The sequence below is a fragment of the Penicillium waksmanii genome (assembly GCF_028829765.1).
Source record: "Penicillium waksmanii strain IBT 27052 chromosome Unknown utg000010l:1.0-3698451.0:1.0-3701458.0, whole genome shotgun sequence".
Taxonomy (NCBI): Eukaryota; Fungi; Ascomycota; class Eurotiomycetes; order Eurotiales; family Aspergillaceae; genus Penicillium; species Penicillium waksmanii.
In genome coordinates, this window is record NW_026643256.1 from 2,647,809 (window position 1) to 2,666,104 (window position 18,296).

At 51.5% G+C, this 18,296-nt stretch overlaps 5 protein-coding genes across 5 annotated transcripts; 2 read left to right on the top strand and 3 right to left on the bottom strand.

Annotated features, from left to right (window-relative positions):
* Positions 1 to 588: 588 nt before the first annotated feature.
* On the bottom strand, positions 589 to 3,562 carry N7481_012939 (serine/threonine protein kinase; the record flags this gene model as incomplete). Its single annotated transcript, XM_057272158.1, has 2 exons — positions 589 to 2,823; positions 2,891 to 3,562. The coding sequence occupies 2 exons, from the start codon at positions 3,560 to 3,562 to the stop codon at positions 589 to 591; spliced, it is 2,907 nt and encodes a 968-aa protein (XP_057116346.1).
* A 2,560-nt stretch (positions 3,563 to 6,122) lies between these two features.
* Positions 6,123 to 7,379, bottom strand: N7481_012940 (phytanoyl-CoA dioxygenase family protein; the record flags this gene model as incomplete). The annotated part of the gene is made up of 1 exon (XM_057272159.1): positions 6,123 to 7,379. The coding sequence occupies one exon, from the start codon at positions 7,377 to 7,379 to the stop codon at positions 6,123 to 6,125; it is 1,257 nt and encodes a 418-aa protein (XP_057116347.1).
* Positions 7,380 to 8,175: 796 nt separating this feature from the next.
* N7481_012941 (uncharacterized protein) lies at positions 8,176 to 10,285 on the bottom strand (the record flags this gene model as incomplete). Its single annotated transcript, XM_057272160.1, has 4 exons — positions 8,176 to 9,020; positions 9,085 to 9,664; positions 9,732 to 10,053; positions 10,209 to 10,285. The coding sequence occupies 4 exons, from the start codon at positions 10,283 to 10,285 to the stop codon at positions 8,176 to 8,178; spliced, it is 1,824 nt and encodes a 607-aa protein (XP_057116348.1).
* A 1,750-nt stretch (positions 10,286 to 12,035) lies between these two features.
* On the top strand, positions 12,036 to 13,948 carry N7481_012942 (RING-H2 finger protein; the record flags this gene model as incomplete). The annotated part of the gene is made up of 4 exons (XM_057272161.1): positions 12,036 to 12,263; positions 12,402 to 12,807; positions 12,876 to 13,440; positions 13,516 to 13,948. 4 exons carry the CDS (start codon positions 12,036 to 12,038, stop codon positions 13,946 to 13,948), a joined length of 1,632 nt encoding a protein of 543 aa, XP_057116349.1.
* Positions 13,949 to 16,180: 2,232 nt separating this feature from the next.
* Positions 16,181 to 17,817, top strand: N7481_012943 (aspartate aminotransferase; the record flags this gene model as incomplete). The annotated part of the gene is made up of 4 exons (XM_057272162.1): positions 16,181 to 16,441; positions 16,556 to 16,687; positions 16,813 to 17,655; positions 17,722 to 17,817. 4 exons carry the CDS (start codon positions 16,181 to 16,183, stop codon positions 17,815 to 17,817), a joined length of 1,332 nt encoding a protein of 443 aa, XP_057116350.1.
* Between the last annotated feature and the right edge of the window lie 479 nt (positions 17,818 to 18,296).

Consider the following 18,296-nt stretch of genomic DNA (forward strand, 5'->3'; position numbering starts at 1 on the left):
AAAGATATGCGATATATTCCGACTGCCCCAGGGTGAAGTGAAGTCTGACTCGGATCTTTCGTTTACTTGCGGGGACTTAATGGTCCTTTTTCCTCTTTAGAGATTTGGTTTTCTTTTCAAGTTCTCTTTCGTGTATTATATTGTGGTTGTATGAGTGAAATAATATGATAGCCTCCCTACTTCAATCTACAGTATAGGTATGCTAGCGAACTTGAATCTTAATTCAGGAGAATGAAGCTACTATGTATGCCAGGGCTGTGCAAGACTCGGAGCGAGGGAGCAGCTACTAGCTATGCTTTCGATAAACCGCGACTACCTGGGCAACTTGAAGTTAACTATGTACTATGCGACAAAGTTACTTCAAGTTTGATAGAGGGAGTAAAATGAATAATAATCAGCCCTGTTAAGGGCCTGTATTGAGATCAATATCTAGATCAAGCAGCGCATGGCTCATATCATACAATAAACCGGGGAAATTTTGGCACGGACAAAAAAAAAGAACAGTCCATGCGAAAGAAGAAATGAGAAGGAAATGAAGAAGAAAAGAGAGGGAGAAAAGAGTAAAAACAATCGCTATGAATGACCATCTCACGCCTCATGCTCTCCACGAGACTTATCCTGCTTACCACGTCTCATCCTCTCAATGAGCGAGTTGCGACGTGCTGGATCAGTCTCGCCAGGATGAGGCGAGTAAACAGATGGCGGCGAGACAGGATCATATCGGTCCATCTCGTAGTGCTGGCTAGGAGGCCGCTCATGCGCATGCTGCTCGGAGCTCACACCACGGATGGAGACGGGGTCGAAGGGGTTCTCTTGGGTGTTGTAGTAGGTTGAGGTGTACTCCGGAGAGCCGATGATGTTGCCATGTTGGGGCTCGTAACGGGCACTGCCACGGGAACCTGGGGGTGCGGGAGCTCCGAGGATGGGAACCTCGCTAGTTGACGGGGTCATTCCTGCGCGGACGGGGGAGAGAGGGCGAGGGACATCGCCGTCCTCTCCGTGGTAGGAGACGTGGGCACCAGCCTTGCGATGGCCAGTGGAGAGGCCGCGTTGCATGGCGCTACCGTCCTTGACGCTCAGAGAATGGCTTTGGTTGGAAGCGTTTGTTGCTGTGCGGTAGAGGCCTGCGTTGGCATGAAGGCCGTCGTCACGGGCGACATCGACAGCTGGGGAACGCAGGTTGAGGCGATCGGCGATGGCGGCTTCGCTGGCTTGAGAGCCACGCTTGGTGACGGTGCCGGAGGATCGCTTCTGGTCGAAGCCGGATGTTTGAGCGGTGTTTGGAGACAGGGTCTCGCCAGCGGCGAAGCCGGCAGCAGGGGCCAATCCTGCGTCCTGGCCGGACTTGCGGTTACCGGTGTTGGAGGCAGCATCGTCGTCATCCTTGTCCTCACCATCTTCCTTGGCCTCTTCCTCGATGGCGACGCCAGGGGCGCGAACAGGGATCTTGCGGACCGCGAGAACCAGAGCACACATGAACTTAGAGCGGCGGGCACCACGGATAGTTTCGTTGGACCAGTTTGACTTGTGACGGATATCGACGCGCAGCTCGAGCTTATCCATATCACCAACACCAACAATCTCGATATCAATGTCAGGCTGGAAATCGCGGCAGTTGTCCTTGTCACGGACGAAGGCTTCCATCTCCTCGCGAAGGAACTGAACATCGGCAAATGAAGTATCGAATGCAACAGGTACGGTGAGTTGTTCATGCATGGCATTGGCACGAGTGAAGTTGTCCACCCACAGACTGTTAAGAATGTTGTTGGGCACCTGGGTGATGCGGTGGTCGGTCACACTGCGGAGGACACTGAAAAGAAGCGAGATACGCTCAACAACGAAGGGCTTGTCGCTGACTTCAATACGATCACCAATGTCGAAAGGATGCTTGACAAACAAGAAAATGCAGGATCCCAGAACCTCCTGCGCGGTGGTCGCGAAAACGAAACTCAGAGACAGAAGTGAGGTAGCACCGGCGGCGATAACAGTTCCGAAACCAGTGGTAACGAAAGAGATGAAGACCAGAATACCGACCACGGAGGCAACAGTGAGGAGCAAGTTGTCAAGAACACGAATGGCCTGGTCGACATCGTGCATGCTGTTGTTCAGAGACTTGCGGTTACGACCGAACTCGGTGATGGTAAGGATCATTTCGTCCAAGCTGATATCTCCATTTCCATCCTTATCCAGAGCGCCGAAGCACTCCTCGGCTTCAGCTTCGTGGTCACTTCCTAGAACCTCAATGAGATCGTCAATGTACAATGCGTCACGGCCTTCGACGACGAAAGACATCCAGATGCGACGAGCCAGCGCCGCAGCACAACGCTTACGCTCAACAGCCTGAACAACAATGGAGTGAGTGGCAGTTGGGTTAAACACTTTTTTGCCGGTAAGTTCAGAGGCGACGTTTCCGAAGGCTGTAGTAACCTTATCACCAACACGGCCGACGTTGTGACCGACTTGACGACCGACCTCGCGAATCATACGCAACGGCATCACCGAACTCCGCTTCTTTTTATCCTTGGCATCTTGGGCAAGCAGCGAGTCAAAGATCAAGTCATCCTCATCGCGGAACTCGGGGCAGTAGACAGGGAACATGTTGCGGGAGGCCTCGAACAAGAGACCAACCAGGTAAAGGTTGTGTTTGGATTGCTTGATCTTGGCATCGAATTGCTTGCGGTGGTAACTGATCGAGATGAGTTGAACAAGGGCCTTCTCAGCGAGGAAGATCAAACTGCAGACGAGCAGGGCGAACAGGATGTTCTTGACACTCTTCTCCCAGGCAGAGACACCGCTGTTATTGTCTGCACCGTATCGCATAATCTGAGGTGGCAATAAGGTTAGTTGCTGTCTTTAGGCCACCCGTAGAGTGCAAGGATTCAATACATACCGGTAGAAACGTGACGAGCGAGATCACACACCAAAGCACAATAGTAATTGGAGTTTCCAGAGCACGCAGGATGAGAGCATACTTGCGCGTACCCGAGCTAACAAAACCACACAGAGTCTGGAAGACATAAGGAATGAACTTGGCGAAGATCTTGCATCCCCACAAGCTGACCCAGACAACCTCAATCCAAGTAAAGAACCAGTAGAGATGAACGCCGCCAATGTAAGCGTCCTGCGCAACAGTGGCACCAACAATAATGGGAATCGCAAGGAGAGCACCGATAGGGAAAACGTAGATCATATAACGAGTGACGATCGAGAAATTGTAGATGGCCTGGTAGATGCGGCCTAAACGATTGACTTTGCCATCCTCCGGGGAGACGGCAGGCTTATGAGAGGCATCATTGATATCCGTATCGACACGACGGCGACGACCAGGGCCGCTGCCATCTGGCAGACCACCCTTCTCACCATCACCAGGCTGCTCAACAGCCTCGGCATTGGACCTCCATTTGTGAATGCCGTTCTGGCCTCTGGACGGAGCGTCCGTGAGGGGAATATCAATGGTCACGTCGTTAGGGTTCGTCATCCCGTCGTGTGGGAGGTGGTCGGGGATCTGTTCAAACCGGTGTGTCGACAGGCGATTTGCCGCGATGCCTAGCTTGTTCCTCATCTCGGAGAGACGCAAAGAGGGGGGGCACAAACCCTTTTATGGTCCTTTGTAGATCGATGCTAAAGCTGGTTGGTCCGATTCGGGTGTGCTAAGGTGGAGTAGGTGGAAAAAAAAAATTACAACGAGTCGCGTAAGGCCGATGACTTGTCGCTGGGTCCTTTGCGTGTGGCCCCCTCACGCACACGCGCGGACAGGCTCAAAGTACACAAGTACAAGCAGTAGGCGAGACACTTCCGAGTGCCGTTTGATGCGAGTTTCGCTTGGCTTTGAACCCCGGACCAGTGATGGTGGTTGTTCGGGAGTCGATCATCCACACTTTGACCAAGTTGAAGTAAGTGTCGAGTGTGGAGAGGAGAGTGATCGTCGAGAAAGAACGGGGAGTGACAGTGACGGTGACTTTGCGCGGAGAATTACTGTAGTATTTTCTTTCCTTTCAATTTTCGAATTGGATGGAACGAAAAGAGAGAAAGGATGGTAAACAGCAGGACCGCGGGCGTGTTTCACCATTGTTGGGGGGCAAAGGCGCAAAAATGTGAGACAGCCATTCCTCACCGTGGCCCACTGACAGCCGCATTCCAGTGTTCATGGATTTAGTACTGCAGCAATACACAATTGGTGTTGCTATTTCCGTTCTGCAATGTTACCATAGATACTACTCTGTATATACACACTTTCTCTCTCCCTCTCTCTTACAGTTTATACCCCTGACCAGGTCATAACCAGATTCACCAATGGCTACAACTCCCATTGTCCTTTCAAGATCCTCTCTCGCCACCCCCCCTAGTGATTCCGGTGGTGCAGCTTCTCTGACACCATGGATGCAGGTCCACCAACCCCACCGGGCGTTCAAGTGATGCACCAATTGTAAGGCACGATCTTCCCGGTCGTTCCAATGCCAGGGGTCCAAGCAGTTCGACCCAGCCTTACATCACTGCGGTGCAGTACACTATGTAAGTAATTGGTATTTCCGTTAGATCGACCCAATTGATTGGTTCAAATCCTTGTTCGTTATTCTCCCGATCGGCCTCCCCTCAGCTCCGTCCAGCCCGCTCATGCTTGTGATTTTAGTGATTCCGGTGTGGTGATGGATTCTAGGCGAGGCCATGGGTCACGTGGCATGGCCCCTGGATGGAAATTCCTAATAAGACAAAAGATAAAATAGAAATAGGACACTTTCCTTCCTTCAGCCCGTCACGGGAAGTATCAGTGGGTCTATCAATCATATCGGTGGACTAGCTTTGGTCTATAGCGGCTCTAGACCTGACTCTGCCGTGATGTGGGAGCAAATTCTATTAGGAAATCTTCAACACTTACTCCGTACAAGGCTACCATATTCGAAGACAACGCGAACCTAATATAACCCAATTTCCAGTTCGAAGCACGCATATACATCCGAGTCATCCTGGATTTCTCCAATCCTTCGTAAGGAAGCTGCAATTGACTGGAATCATAACTACTCTTCGAAAGGAAAGCCAGCACTGAATCAAACTGAGAAAAAAAAAGTTGGGATTATCCGGATCAGCCGTGAAGAGCACTGGCAATCTATCCTAAGCTCGAACAAAAATGAATGCGGGTATTCTTTTTTCAAGAATCTAGGACAACTGTCAGTTTTTCTTGCCCAACGCCGATTTACATTCGGTATGACTAGTATGATACTTGGTCCAGTGGAACTCGGGTGGAACTTTTGGCATGTTGGATACAATACTGCAAGCTCCTCCATCAATGCAAGGTCAATACCGATGAGAGTTTTGTAGATAAAATAACTAACAATAACGAAAAAACCACCCTTTGCAAGTGGAGCCATGGTATCTGCTACTTTCCATCTTGTAACCACTCTGATCGAGGCGATACAAACTAAAGGTAGGCTTACTCGAGCCCATCCATGTGTATACAATTCAACCAGGTTCCAAGGCTACAATGGATAACCAAGGGAGCTGTATCGAGATACCTGGAGCCATTGCGAGATCTTCAGGAAGCAATAGGAAGAGGTAAGAAGTAAGCGGGGGTACTCCCTATAGAGAGAGATAATGTAGAGAGGGGAGAGAGCGAGTATGATGTATTGTAATAGTGGTAATATACTGTAATTTCACAAGCCTTTCCGATAAATTACATTCAGCCATGAAAGGTCCTGTGAATTTTCGAAAATCAACTTCAGTTTTTCGTATTCTTTGCCATACTTAAAGGCGGTTCTCACCGCCTGTAATATTATGATGTATTATTACCCGTCCGGGACCCGTTTTTGTTTCAACCCTAGTTTATTTACATCTATAGGACACGATGTTACCCATACTGGCCAATCTTGTTGACCTTTTTGAAAGACTTGAGGCTACAAGTATGCAAAATTCAATTACTGGTCATGAGATCGATCGATCTTAGACTACCGAGCAAACCTGCTAGTTTGAAATACTGTACGAAGTCAGTGTTGATTCCAAGGCGCTATGTGTATGCTACCCAACTTGAAGCCACTGTATATGCTATTTACATCAGACTGAACTACTCCGAGTGGGGTTCCATGAAATTGAATCTCTTCAAGCCCTGGACGTTACTCCTAACCTAGAATTCAAGGCTGCGAATCCAAACGCATCTGCCGCAGCGTACCAACAACCTTCTCACGACCCCAACCCTCCACCAACGCGCGCATAACAATATCCTGCTCACTCTCCGGCGCCATCCCACTCGGCGCAGGCGGCCTACGATCCAAATTAGTCGGGAAAGGATACCCCTCCGCAACAGCCTGAATAAAAGCCCTAACCTCCCTGGCCTCTTGCGAGAATTTCCCAGGATCCAAATCCCCGTCCGCAAAGGTCTTCCCAGCACCCTGATACCTCTTCACCAAAACCTCCCAACACGCCTCAATCAACGGAATAGCATCAACCATCTCCATAGCCTTCCCAAAAGCACTACTAACCTGCAACAAATTCGCGACGCGCCGAAATCCTCCAAGGCCAGCATCCATAACGTTTGCCCCCGCCGCGTGGAATAATGCCGGGTTAAAGAATACCCCATCGCCCAAAGACAGCGGCAAAGCAACATACTTTTCCAGGAAAAAGGCGCGGAATTCAGGTCTTCGCCAGGCCAAATACCCAGGCGCGTAGGTCTGACTGAAAGGTAAGAAGCGCGTGGGTCCAGACTCAACCGGCATCTCACTATGCGCAACGGCACCCTGCAGCGTAAGGAATTGCGAGGTCAATTGCGTCGGAACAGGGTATGAGAGGCAGGTATCCGTATCCTGAAACCCGAGGTGGTAATCGCGGTGACTCTCCTGCGCGGCGCCACCGGGGTGAACAGCATTAACCTGGGCCGTGACACGATAGCCCGGGCCGAGCCATGCGCTGCAGACTGCCGCCAGCCAAGGGTTGGAGTAGTACTTGACGAACGAGGCTGGATCCTCGAGTGCGTGTTTTGAAAATGAGTTCCAGATTCGATCGTTTGTGCCGCCGGCGGCGAAGTGGTCGCCCTGGGTGGTGTTGGATTCGCGCTCTTTGGCAATTATGTTGTTGAAGGCGGTGTTTGTGGATGATAGGATTGGCGCGTATCGGGCTGGGTTGTACATTCCCCGCAGTACGAAGATGCCGGGTCCAGTGTGTAAGATGTGATGCCACTCATCTTGCAGGTTGGAGATAGAGGTGGCTGTGATGGGGTGTTGTTGGTCGGCCTCTAGGTCGGCGAGGTCGTAGATGGGTACATTTTGCTCGACGGTGTCTGCGAGGGGGTAGGTGGATTTGTCGACTTTGCGATTACAGATCGCCTTGAAATCATCGAGGTTGACTGATTCGGGCTGGTATAACCGGGAGGGAATTGATGTGTGGCCATTCATGGCTGGTCGGTGCTCGTGTGTATGTGTGAAAGGTTATTTGTGTATGATCAGCCCTGCAGACAATCGGACCTTTCGCCGGGCTGTTCTTTTAAGTACTTCATTGCGGGCGGAATTCAATCTCCATTGCTGTCCCCGCATTTTCCATTTTCACTCCACTGAACCAGCAGACCCGCATTTTGGCTAGGCGGGATTCCGATTTGGTATTTCCATCGGGTATTAAATTCCGGTTGATCGAGCTTCGAAAATTACACGAGGGGTGGTAGATGCAGATGCGCAGGAATTAGATCTAATTGTTGGGGTATCTCAGCGATCAAGCAGTAAAATACAGTAGTCTACCACGAGTCACTGGAAAGCAAGGTGCACAGTAGAGGAATAACCAAAGGCAAAAATGTAATGGAATCAAATCAAATCAAACCAAGCAGCGCAAAAAGTAAAAATAAAAGTAAAACAGAGACAAATGACATCAAATCAAATCCCCCAATTCATTCCCAGACGCCCGACAAAAGTATCAAACAGACTTGAAAGTTAGAAAAGCTGATAATATTAACGAAGACCGTCCCTTCATGCATATAGTGAGAGATGGTGTAAAATGTGCTCAAAGTGATCGCCGTGTGTTTCGTGCCTCATGCATCGTAATGAAACCCCAGAACCGTGCTTGTCCAGAGGTGCAGATCTATGTTAGGAACCAGAGGTCTTTTTAAAACGGCCTTGCGTAGAAGACCCAAAGAGAAAAGGAAATTCGTCACGTCAGGGGGAAACAGTGCCACCCCGTAGTCTCACTCCACCGGTAGACACATCACGCATTCATCATGACTGCGCCAAGGTCGGAGGTGAGGACAGCGTCAGACGTGGTGGGCTCATCCACTTGAGTCGGTTCGCTCAGGACGAGTTGATTCTCGGACATCGTTTCCACTAGCGCGCTCGGGCGTCCTGTCACGGTAAAGAGGACTTTAAATAGGAATGGCTGCGCCGGGCTATCACTATCGAGAGACTGAGGTTGATGGCGAGTGTGGGTGAGTAGGACCCGGATGAGTTCGCGCACCGCAGTGTCCGTGGATGGATCATCGATTCGGTCGATGCCGTCGATGACGAGAACCAGCAAGGGTGGAAGGAAGTGGAGGAGGGTATCGACTAAGGACAAAGCTGCTTTCCAGCTAGAAAGAGTTCCATCCAGCAATCGAAACCGTTCGGCGCTGAGGTCCAATAATGCGTCGCTGTCCACCACCGTCGGAAGGGTATCTATCAATTGTCGGATCAAGCTATAAGTGAGAGATATGAGTCCCTGTTGGTGTGGGGTCATCCCCTGGGCTTCGTCTTGAGGAAGAGTGCAGAAGTGGGCGACAACCGGAAGAGATGCATGTCGGGCAAAAGATGCGTAGCAGGCTGATATCAATGCCACAGGACTGGGGTAGGTGGTTGACTGAGATCCGCCCACTGCCAGGGCCTGTGACCTGGGACTCGTAGCCCATTTCTGTAGCGAGGTCACTACACTACCCTCTGCGATAACTTCCACGTCGGAATCGAAGTCGGCGATTTGGTCGTCACTATCGAAGAAATTTTGAAGCTCCTTGGAGGCACTTTGAAGTTCGAGTCGAGCCAGGCGTCGCTTAGAACCTCGGGACCATTCAAAGCCAGAGGTTACTAGAAAGAGATTTATCATTAGTGTGTAGCTCCCCTAACGTCGTACAGTCTGATGTACACCTACCAAGATCTGGGGCAGCTGTGGTCAAACAGACAATCCCACTATTCTGCTCGCTCACGGTGTGCAGTTGCTTGCTCACATTTCTCAACATCTGCGCTAGCAACTGGCCCCTTTGTTGCTTGATCCGGGCCCGTTCTTCGGCATCTTGCTGGATCTCCCAGATTAACCGGCGCGTAATTGTATTCTGTGCGGCGATACGGCGCTCCGTCCCTTGACGACCGACTTGACTCATCTGCGAGTCTTCCCACAGAGCCCGAGGGCTATAGGCCGCTTCCAAATCCTCGTCGACATCCATATCGTCAGGTGACTCGGAGAGGGCTTTCGCCTGGCGCTGGATGCAGTTGACCAAATGGTAGAATTCCGAGTAGACATCTTGGTTGTGGCTCTTCAACAATTGGCAGGTAGACCTCCGCACATACCAGTCCATAAACTCGGTCAAAAAGAAAAAGATCAGGGTATAAATCTTCGCGATGGCTTCAATCGTAAAAGGGGTGGCGGAGGCCTCGGGGACGTCCAGGGCGTTGTGGATATTCAGGAGAGCCGTGAGGAGCCCCGCCATCACTCGAGGATAGTGCGACGATGCCTAGGGGGTGTATCGGGTTAGCAAGGGAGCTCTGGACGCAAGCACGCGACCGAACAATGAAACCTACCTTCAAGACCGACTGTAAAGCCCCAAAGAAGGTCGGAGCATAATGAAGGTTGGCGTCGGGTAGCCGAGCGAGCAAGGTCGCGTGGGTGTTCAGGGTGGGGAGAAATTGTTCGGAAAGGACCCTGGCCTGGCTATAGACCCTTTGCCGGGGACGAGCCTTCCAAAATGACTGAAGAGATCGAACGAGGGCGTTGACATCGTCTACGGACTGGGGGCGGTGTTCCCAGTCGACGCGATTGTCTGGTGATAAATGACGGATAAAGGACTTCCATGTTTGCGCGAGTTCATTGTGTTCAACGTCGAGGTCAGCGATAGTAGGGTTCCTGTCGAAACCTTGTTAGATTGCCATGGGGAAAGGGAGGGTGGACTCGTTTCGTCTTCGTGGAGATAGGAACCACCGCCTCGAAACATGTAAAACCCCCCCTCTAGCCAGGGGAGAAAAGCGAAGAAAAAAAAAAAAAAAAAACCAAGAACTTACGTTGAGATCGGCTTCCTGTCATAGCGTCGGTCCCAGCGCTGAGACGGGAGCTGGTCGGAAGACAACTCGGCGGGCATGGTGCGAGGCAAGATGCCCCTAGCAGGCCCGGGGATGGAAGAAGGATTGCCAGCGGGCTCGCAAGACGAAGCAACTCAGGTCATGACCAGAAGGAGTGGATCGACCAGTTTGGTGGAGTGCCGATCGAAGGGGGGGGGGAAAGAAAGGAAGTGAGGAAGATGAAAAAGGCCGGAGGGCGGGTGCAACCGCTCGTCGTTAGAACCGTACGAATGGGTGCGAATGACCCAGCCCAGAGCCACAACACACAGAGAGAGAGAGAGAGAGAGAGAGCCCAGAGCCAAAGGCCAAAGGGCAAAGAGCAAAGGCAAAGCGCCCAGTCTATTTCTGCTCTGCCCTTTTCCTTTTTTTCCTTCGTACGCGGTCGATGAGAGCCTCGACCATCCCCCACTCGAGTCTCCACAAATCACAACGCGCGGTCTCACGGTGTAAAGGTACGGCTGGGCCTCGGGTGGCGGGTGGCCGTTGCACAAGAGCATTAGCAAGCGGCAGTCTTTGGTTTGATCGAAATCAAAGGCTTTGACTTTGACGGCAGCCCGGTTTGGGATGATGGTGATGAAGATGAAGATGGAGCTGGAGCTGGAGCTGCAGATGCAGATGCAGATGAGAGATGCATCTAACAGATGGCAGATGGCAGATGGCAGCGGACGCCTTCCTTCGTTGCCTTTTAGCGCCGGAATGCGGATCCTGCGGGGAGAGAAAAGGTGAAGAGGGAGTAGGTCAGTGCATATCAGGATGATGATCAACGTGGAGGTACGGAGTACTACTGAGGCATGGGCAACGCCCAGTATGTAGGAAGCCCAGAATCGACGAGTCGAGTAAGAGTGGCGGTAGACTAAGTGCAGCAGTGCCAGTGCAGTGCCAGTGCAGTGCTTGGGTGACCAGGGTCCAGTTGGTCGTGTGGCTTGGACTAAGATCATACGGGATGTGCAGATAGAAGTACTAGTATATAGTATAGTATAGTATAGTACTAGCATAGTGATGCGTATACTAATAGTTAGGAGTATACTAGTCTAGAGCACCCTGAGTTCTAGATATCCTTGTCTCGTACGGAGTATAATAATGACCCCATCCTCTGTAGTATAATGTACTCCAACTCATCAAGCAAGTAGCCCGAGCGCTCGGACGGGTGGAGCCCCGGTTTCGCAGTTGCCGATCGGAGGGGAATACGGAGTACAACAGTACAGAATACAGCATGGAGGACTGTCGAGTAATAGTATCTCCGAGGAATCGACGAGTAGATACGATGAAGCCATTGCTGAAAAGAGTAAATAGATACACGCAATGTCATTGTCATTGTTATGGTCATTCACCACATTTCCCTCCCCCATCCATGGACCATTCTACACATCCAGATAATGCACAGCCCGGCTCTCTCCCCATTGGGTTCAAGCTTACTGATACTCTAGGGTAAGATCAAACCTAGTCCAACCATCCACGCCTGAACCTCCCATTTTAATCCATTGACTCCAGTTCACTCCGCGTTTATCTTCCTCCGTCATGATCGGTTGGATCTCCCTTCTCCACGGGGATCCATACTCTGATCGGCTTTAGCTCTCCCCTCTTTTTCCTTGTTTTCCGTTTTCCTTTCTTTTATGCTCCACTTCCCTCCTCCGCGTTGCCTACCCTTTTTCCTTTTTCCCTTGTTCCTCTTTTTTGGTCTTTGCTGACTCTGACTAATGTGAACCTCTCTGAGATCACTGCCCCCTCCGCATCCGCCGCATCCCGTAAATCGCGGCCATGGGGTTCCTAATGTCATGGTCGTTGTCATCATATCTTCCCTCCCTCCTCCTTTCCTTTTCTCTCTTCTGGTTGCCCTCTCGCGCGGATTTCCCTACCGTCCTCCCCTCCAACAATTCCCAAGACCTGGGCGGGGATCACTCCGCTCTGTTCAAACTGCAGAGCCCCAGTTTTCCCTCCGATCTGCCTCTCGCCCCGTTGACCGACTACTTCGCCAATTTAACCGACAAACAACTCCAGGTTCGCTCTTCTCCAGTCTTCAGTCCTCTTAGTCCCTAGTCCCTAGCCCCCCCCCCCCTCCCCCAGTCTCCACCCCACGCTGTTCTAAACTGAGACTATCTGGGATCATTGTCTCACCATCTATCTTGTCCCCATTAGAACTTCCCACTCCGAGGTAGTCTATACAAGGTCAACGTCAACGACTTTGCCCAAAGTTCGCAGACGCCGCAGATTGCCTGCGTCTCGTGCGATCCGGAGGATTACACCGGCTCCTTGTCGGTCGGTCAGAATCTTCAGTACGTCATCGGCCAGAAATTCACTGCCGTCGTACTCTACAGCGCCTCGGCCACTCATTGCAACATCTCGTCGGATGCCCAAGTCGACGATTATCGCTACGTCTTCACCTTCAATTCGACCGACAGTGGGATCGCCCTTAAGAAAACCCTCAACGGTAGCAACAGCAACGGCACCGCCTCCATCGTCCCAATGTCTATCCCACCGGGCGGCGGCACTGGTGCCGATGTGAGCGGCAGCGGCAGCGACTCGGGCGACAGTCCCAATACTGGTTAGTCTCTCAATGGCACCCAATTGATACTTCAATTGAAACTGGCTTTTTCTAATTCTTCCATATAGCGATGATCATCCTGTATAGTATCACTGGTATTATCACTGCTCTGTTCTTGGGTATCATTATCACAGGTGCTGTTCGTGCCCACCGTCACCCCGAGCGATATGGCCCGCGCCGCGTGGCTGGACGACCTCGGCAAAGCAGAGCCAGGGGTATAGCAAGAGCCATGCTAGAGACTATCCCTATCGTCAAGTTCGGCGACGAACAGGACGGCGTTGCCGCCGCCAAGCGAGATGTCGAGTTGTCTGTCAATCCGGAGGATCCCGCCCGCGAGCACTCACCTCACCGTTCGGACAGCATTTCTGATGCCGAACATACGACTACGCCCCGTGAGACCGAATTACCGACCGCTAACCAGTCCATTCAATCTTCTCCCGATGATGCCGGCGTGACCCCCGCCCCTACGCCCAAACCCGATACCGCCGCCGACGGGGGAAACTTCTCCTGTCCCATTTGCACCGATGACTTCATTAAAGGTCAAGATCTGCGAGTGCTACCGTGCAGTCATCAATTCCACCCAGAATGTATTGACCCATGGCTGATCAACGTATCTGGCACATGTCCCCTTTGGTAAGCCACCCGTACCTGAAAGAAAGCAAGCAGAGAGATAGAGAGAAAAGGGAGCCCTTACTAACATTTCCCCAGCCGCATCGACCTAAACCCCAACAAAACCGAAGAAAACGGCGAAGAAAACGAGAATGGCGAAAATACCGAAGAAACTCCCACCACCGCCGAAGGCACCGCAACCCCGACCGCAGAGGTAACCCAATCCCGACACAACCGTCTAACAAACTACCTACACGGCCACGGCCCCCTAAACGCGCGCCGCATGCGCAATGCTACCGTTGAAGAGCGCCTCGCCGCGCTCCGCCGTGTCCGCGAGGAAAATCAGGATGAAGCGGCTAACGAGAGTAACGTCCGACCACGTCTTACCAGACGACTGCGCGATCGATTCCGAATCCGTACCCGTGCTCACGGACTCGATTCTAGTCCTGAGGCTAGCGGGACGTCTACTCCGACGGTGCCGCCGCCTGCACATACGGCGCCTGAGGGGTCGGAGTCGCAGTCGCGTACGTGATTATCATAATCATGTTCTATACTGTATATGATTTTGATGAGATGTCGCATCCGCATCCGCATCCGCATCCGCATTCGCATTCGCATTGTGATTGATCTACTCTCCTTATCTGTACCTTCTCCGATTCTCTTCGATGCGATTCGATTCTTGCATATTCTTTTCACGACACTCCTTTTCTGGCCATTTATGACTATGACTTCCACCTTACGAACTTCCACCTTTTTGCACATTTTTTTGGGTTCTTGGTTTTTGGAATGGGTTGAACTGTTACATTTACTTTACTTTACTTCCATGGCGTTGGGTCATTCTATTTTCATGTTCATGTTATTTTCATCTGAGACAGGGAAGACGAGAAACCGGCTTGGTACACGGCGTTTTTCAGAGTTGGAGAGGGAAAGAGTTTTGATTCAAGTTTTTCTTCTGTGAATGGTTTGTTTTTCTTCTTGTTTCTTTTTACCTTGTATATACGAGATGTATATCTGTGAGGAGAAGGGTTGGTAGATTCAAGACATGCTTTACACTAGCCACGTCGTGCATTTGGTAGATCAGCGTAGTAGTAAAATCCGTACGAGTACGAGTACTACATGCCCGGGGTCATGAGGTTCACGGAAGTTGGCGGGTGGCTTGCGAGAGAGTAGTAGTTGTGAAATAAATAAGAATCAGATGCATTCACTATTTGCATAAATACCTAGGTTCTAACCTTCCCGTGATATGCCCAGGTGGTACGAGTAGGTTTATACTCGCAGTACATATTCAGAGAATCTCCCACCACCACCGTGAAGAGAACAAGGCAAGACAAGACAGGACCACAACTATCGTATGTAACCCACGATCTCACCGATCTAGGAAAGTATTACCGCCACAGCAAGAATCTCCGACTTGGCACAGCGTGGGGGAGAAAAATCCATGGAGAAAAGAGGGGGGAACCGGGGGACGGGCGAATGGCGGAGGGAGATTACTCCACTCCACCCGGGCACCACATCGGAGGAGGAGGGGGGAAGTGAAAAAAAAAAGTGTGGAGAAAAGAGCGAGAATTTCTCGCAGTAATCTCCGTGAGCACTTGGAGGGTGGAGGGCTGGAGGCTTGGTATTTGACATCATCGGGGATGGAAGTCCGGGAGAATGTTCGAAATTGATAATATCCTTTTCCCCTTTTCCACCTTTTCCATGCGCCCGGTAAGACAAGACCAATCGTGTGTACTACATACGCACTTACGTATTGGCTACTCCGTAGTTAAGAATGGTATTAATAGGCCTCGCCTTGTGGACTCGACTCGGCGCCCGGTTGGAGTCGGCGCCGGTCCGAGTTGCGAATGAGAATGAGAACAGTCGAGGTAATTGGGTTTAAGTTTGTCATCTCGATCCGTTAGAGATGAGGAATATTAGTATGGGGGGATACGCCCGCGGGCAGTGAACATTAAAAGGCTGGATGAAAGATCGAATGGGGTAGGGCTGTCCCTGTCCCTAGCTTCTCCTCATCGTATCGCGGGGGGGTAAACGGTCAACCCTTCCCCTCGTACTAGTACTGCTACTGGTATTGCTACTGCGACTGCTAGCTACTAGTAGTACACGATTACGGTTACTTATCTCCCAGGGAAAAAAGAAAGAAGACGATCGAACAAAGTGGTCTCCGCACGGCTAAACCCTCCGGGCATTCTCGCAGCTCCACTGCGTCTTTTTTCGGCGTTATGACACACGCTTTGTCTGAGCGGCGGGCACAGCCTGTAGGAGAGAACGTGAGCACCGGAGGAGAGAAGATTGGGGTTGGGAGAGGGATATTATTGTCAAGAAAAGGGAAGAGAGAGAAAGAGAGAGGATGCTGGTAGAGGAAGTATCAGGAGATATGCATGTGAAGGTGAAGGCGGTCTCATGATAATGCTGGCCCTAGTAATATTATGCCCGGTGACAGGCTGAGGCTGGTATTCCCTCGGCTCACCAGGCCGAGGAACAAGGACAAGTGTAGACGATAAAGAATAAAAGAATATCTATTCCATAGAATCTGAATACCTTCTTTCTTTTCCTCTTTTCTCCTTTACCCCAATATTGCCTAACCATATTATTTATCATTAACCGCCCACTCCAACAACGCCAATTAACCGCGCTCTCCACCCCCTCATTCCTCCATTCCTCCTCATCCGGTGAACGCAAGCAGAAAGTTCGAGGAATTTCCGGGGAAAAACAGCCCAGTCACATCAGGTACCACCCGCGTCAGGCAATCCGGTGATTAATCAGAATGGTCCAACAAAACCCTCCTCCTCCTCCTTCCTTCCTCTCCTCCGCTCGTGAACGACTTTCTTCTTTATCCACACACATCATGGGCGCCTCCAATCCCTCTGTTTTCACTGCGGCTACTGTCGCTGCCGCCCCCGAAGATCCTCTTTTCGGTTTGATGAAGGCTTACCGCGAGGATCCTTCGGATAAGAAAGTTGATCTGGGAATTGGTGCCTACCGTGATAACAACGCAAAGCCCTGGATCTTGCCCGTGGTCAAGAAGGTGAGTGAGCATACGCCCTGGAGCAGCTAATTCTATGCTTGTGATGACTGCTCCACCCTTGCGTCCCCACCATCCCACTCCTAGTAATATTGGTACTAATACCAACTCCTCCAGGCTGATGATGCTATTCACAACGACCCCTCCCTGAACCACGAATACCTCTCAATCGGTGGCCTGGCCGAATTCACCTCCGCTGCCCAGAAGCTCATCGTCGGTTCCGACAGTGCAGCCATCCGAGAGAATCGGGTATGTAGACCCGAATTGCAAATCCCTCCAATCCAATTCGACTTCCGAGATGAAGCTACACCCCACCAACACAGAGCTACGGCCTTCCACGAGTACAACGCTAACAACTCACCCGCATCAAACAGATCTGCTCTCTGCAAACCATCTCGGGAACCGGCGCCGTCCACCTAGGTGGTCTTTTCCTGTCCAAATTCCACCCGCAAAAGCCCACCATCTACCTCTCCAACCCAACCTGGGCCAATCACAACCAGATCTTCACAAACGTCGGCCTCAAGCTCGCCAACTACCCCTACTTCTCTAAGGAAACCAAGGGCCTTGATTTCGATGGCATGCTCCAAGCGCTGCGGGCGGCGCCGGCTGGCTCCATCATCCTCCTGCACGCCTGCGCACACAACCCAACCGGCGTCGACCCCTCGCAGGACCAGTGGCGCGAGATCGCCACGGTGATGCGCGAGCACTCGCACTTCCCCTTCTTCGACACCGCCTACCAGGGCTTCGCCTCGGGCGATCTGGTCCGCGACTCCTGGGCGATCCGCTACTTTATCGAGCAGGGCTTCGAGCTGTGCGTTGCGCAGTCCTTCGCCAAGAACTTCGGTCTGTACGGTGAGCGCACGGGAGCCTTCCACTTCGTCTCTGCCCCCGGCGCCGACGCCGCCACCGCCAATTCCCACATCGCTAGCCAGCTGGCTATCCTGCAGCGCTCGGAGATCTCCAACCCGCCCGCGTACGGCGCCCGCATTGCCAGCCGCGTTCTGAATGATCCCGTTCTCTTCGCCGAGTGGGAGGATGATCTGCGTACTATGAGCGGTCGTATCCTGGAGATGCGCCGTGGTCTGCGTGAGCGTCTCGAGGCCCGCGGTACCCCCGGCTCATGGGACCACATTACCACCCAGATTGGCATGTTCAGTTTCACCGGGCTGTCCGAGGCTCAGGTTAAGACTTTGCGCGAGAAGTGGCACGTCTACATGGTAAGTTCCGCTCCTACCTGGCTATAAATTCAATTTCCCTATGGGTTACTAACACTCTTTGTACAGACTAAGAACGGCCGTATCTCCATGGCCGGCCTGAACACGAATAACCTGGATTACTTCGCCGAGGCTGTCGACAGCGTCGTGCGTGAGAGTTCCTAGGCCAGCGAGCGATACCACTAAAGCGTTTTATTTTCTTCCTCTCTCCCTCTCCCTATCATCTACTCGCATGTGATCGGGAAATCTTCTTGTCTTTTCGTTATCCTACCGTGGTCTGCGTGGGTCCGGGAGTGCATCACATGTAAATTACAATCTACGGGCTCGGAATCTCATACACTGCTCGGCTTTTATTGTGATTCTCATACGGTTGTTTCAGTAGACTTAGACTATGTAGAGAAATGCGCCTGGGCACCATATGTACAGTACAGTGTACTGTTTAGCCCTAGCTCTTTGCTATTGGATTCCCTTCAAGTTTTACTCGTCACTCATCTGCACCTCATCAACTCCTTGGCCCAAATAGAATGTATTTTGTGATTCCGGAATAACTGGGTATGCGCTCGCTCGCTATGTTATAAAATACACCTCCCTCTCCTCCCCCGAAGATACGGGCACCATCTGAAAGCAAAACTTGGGTATAGTCG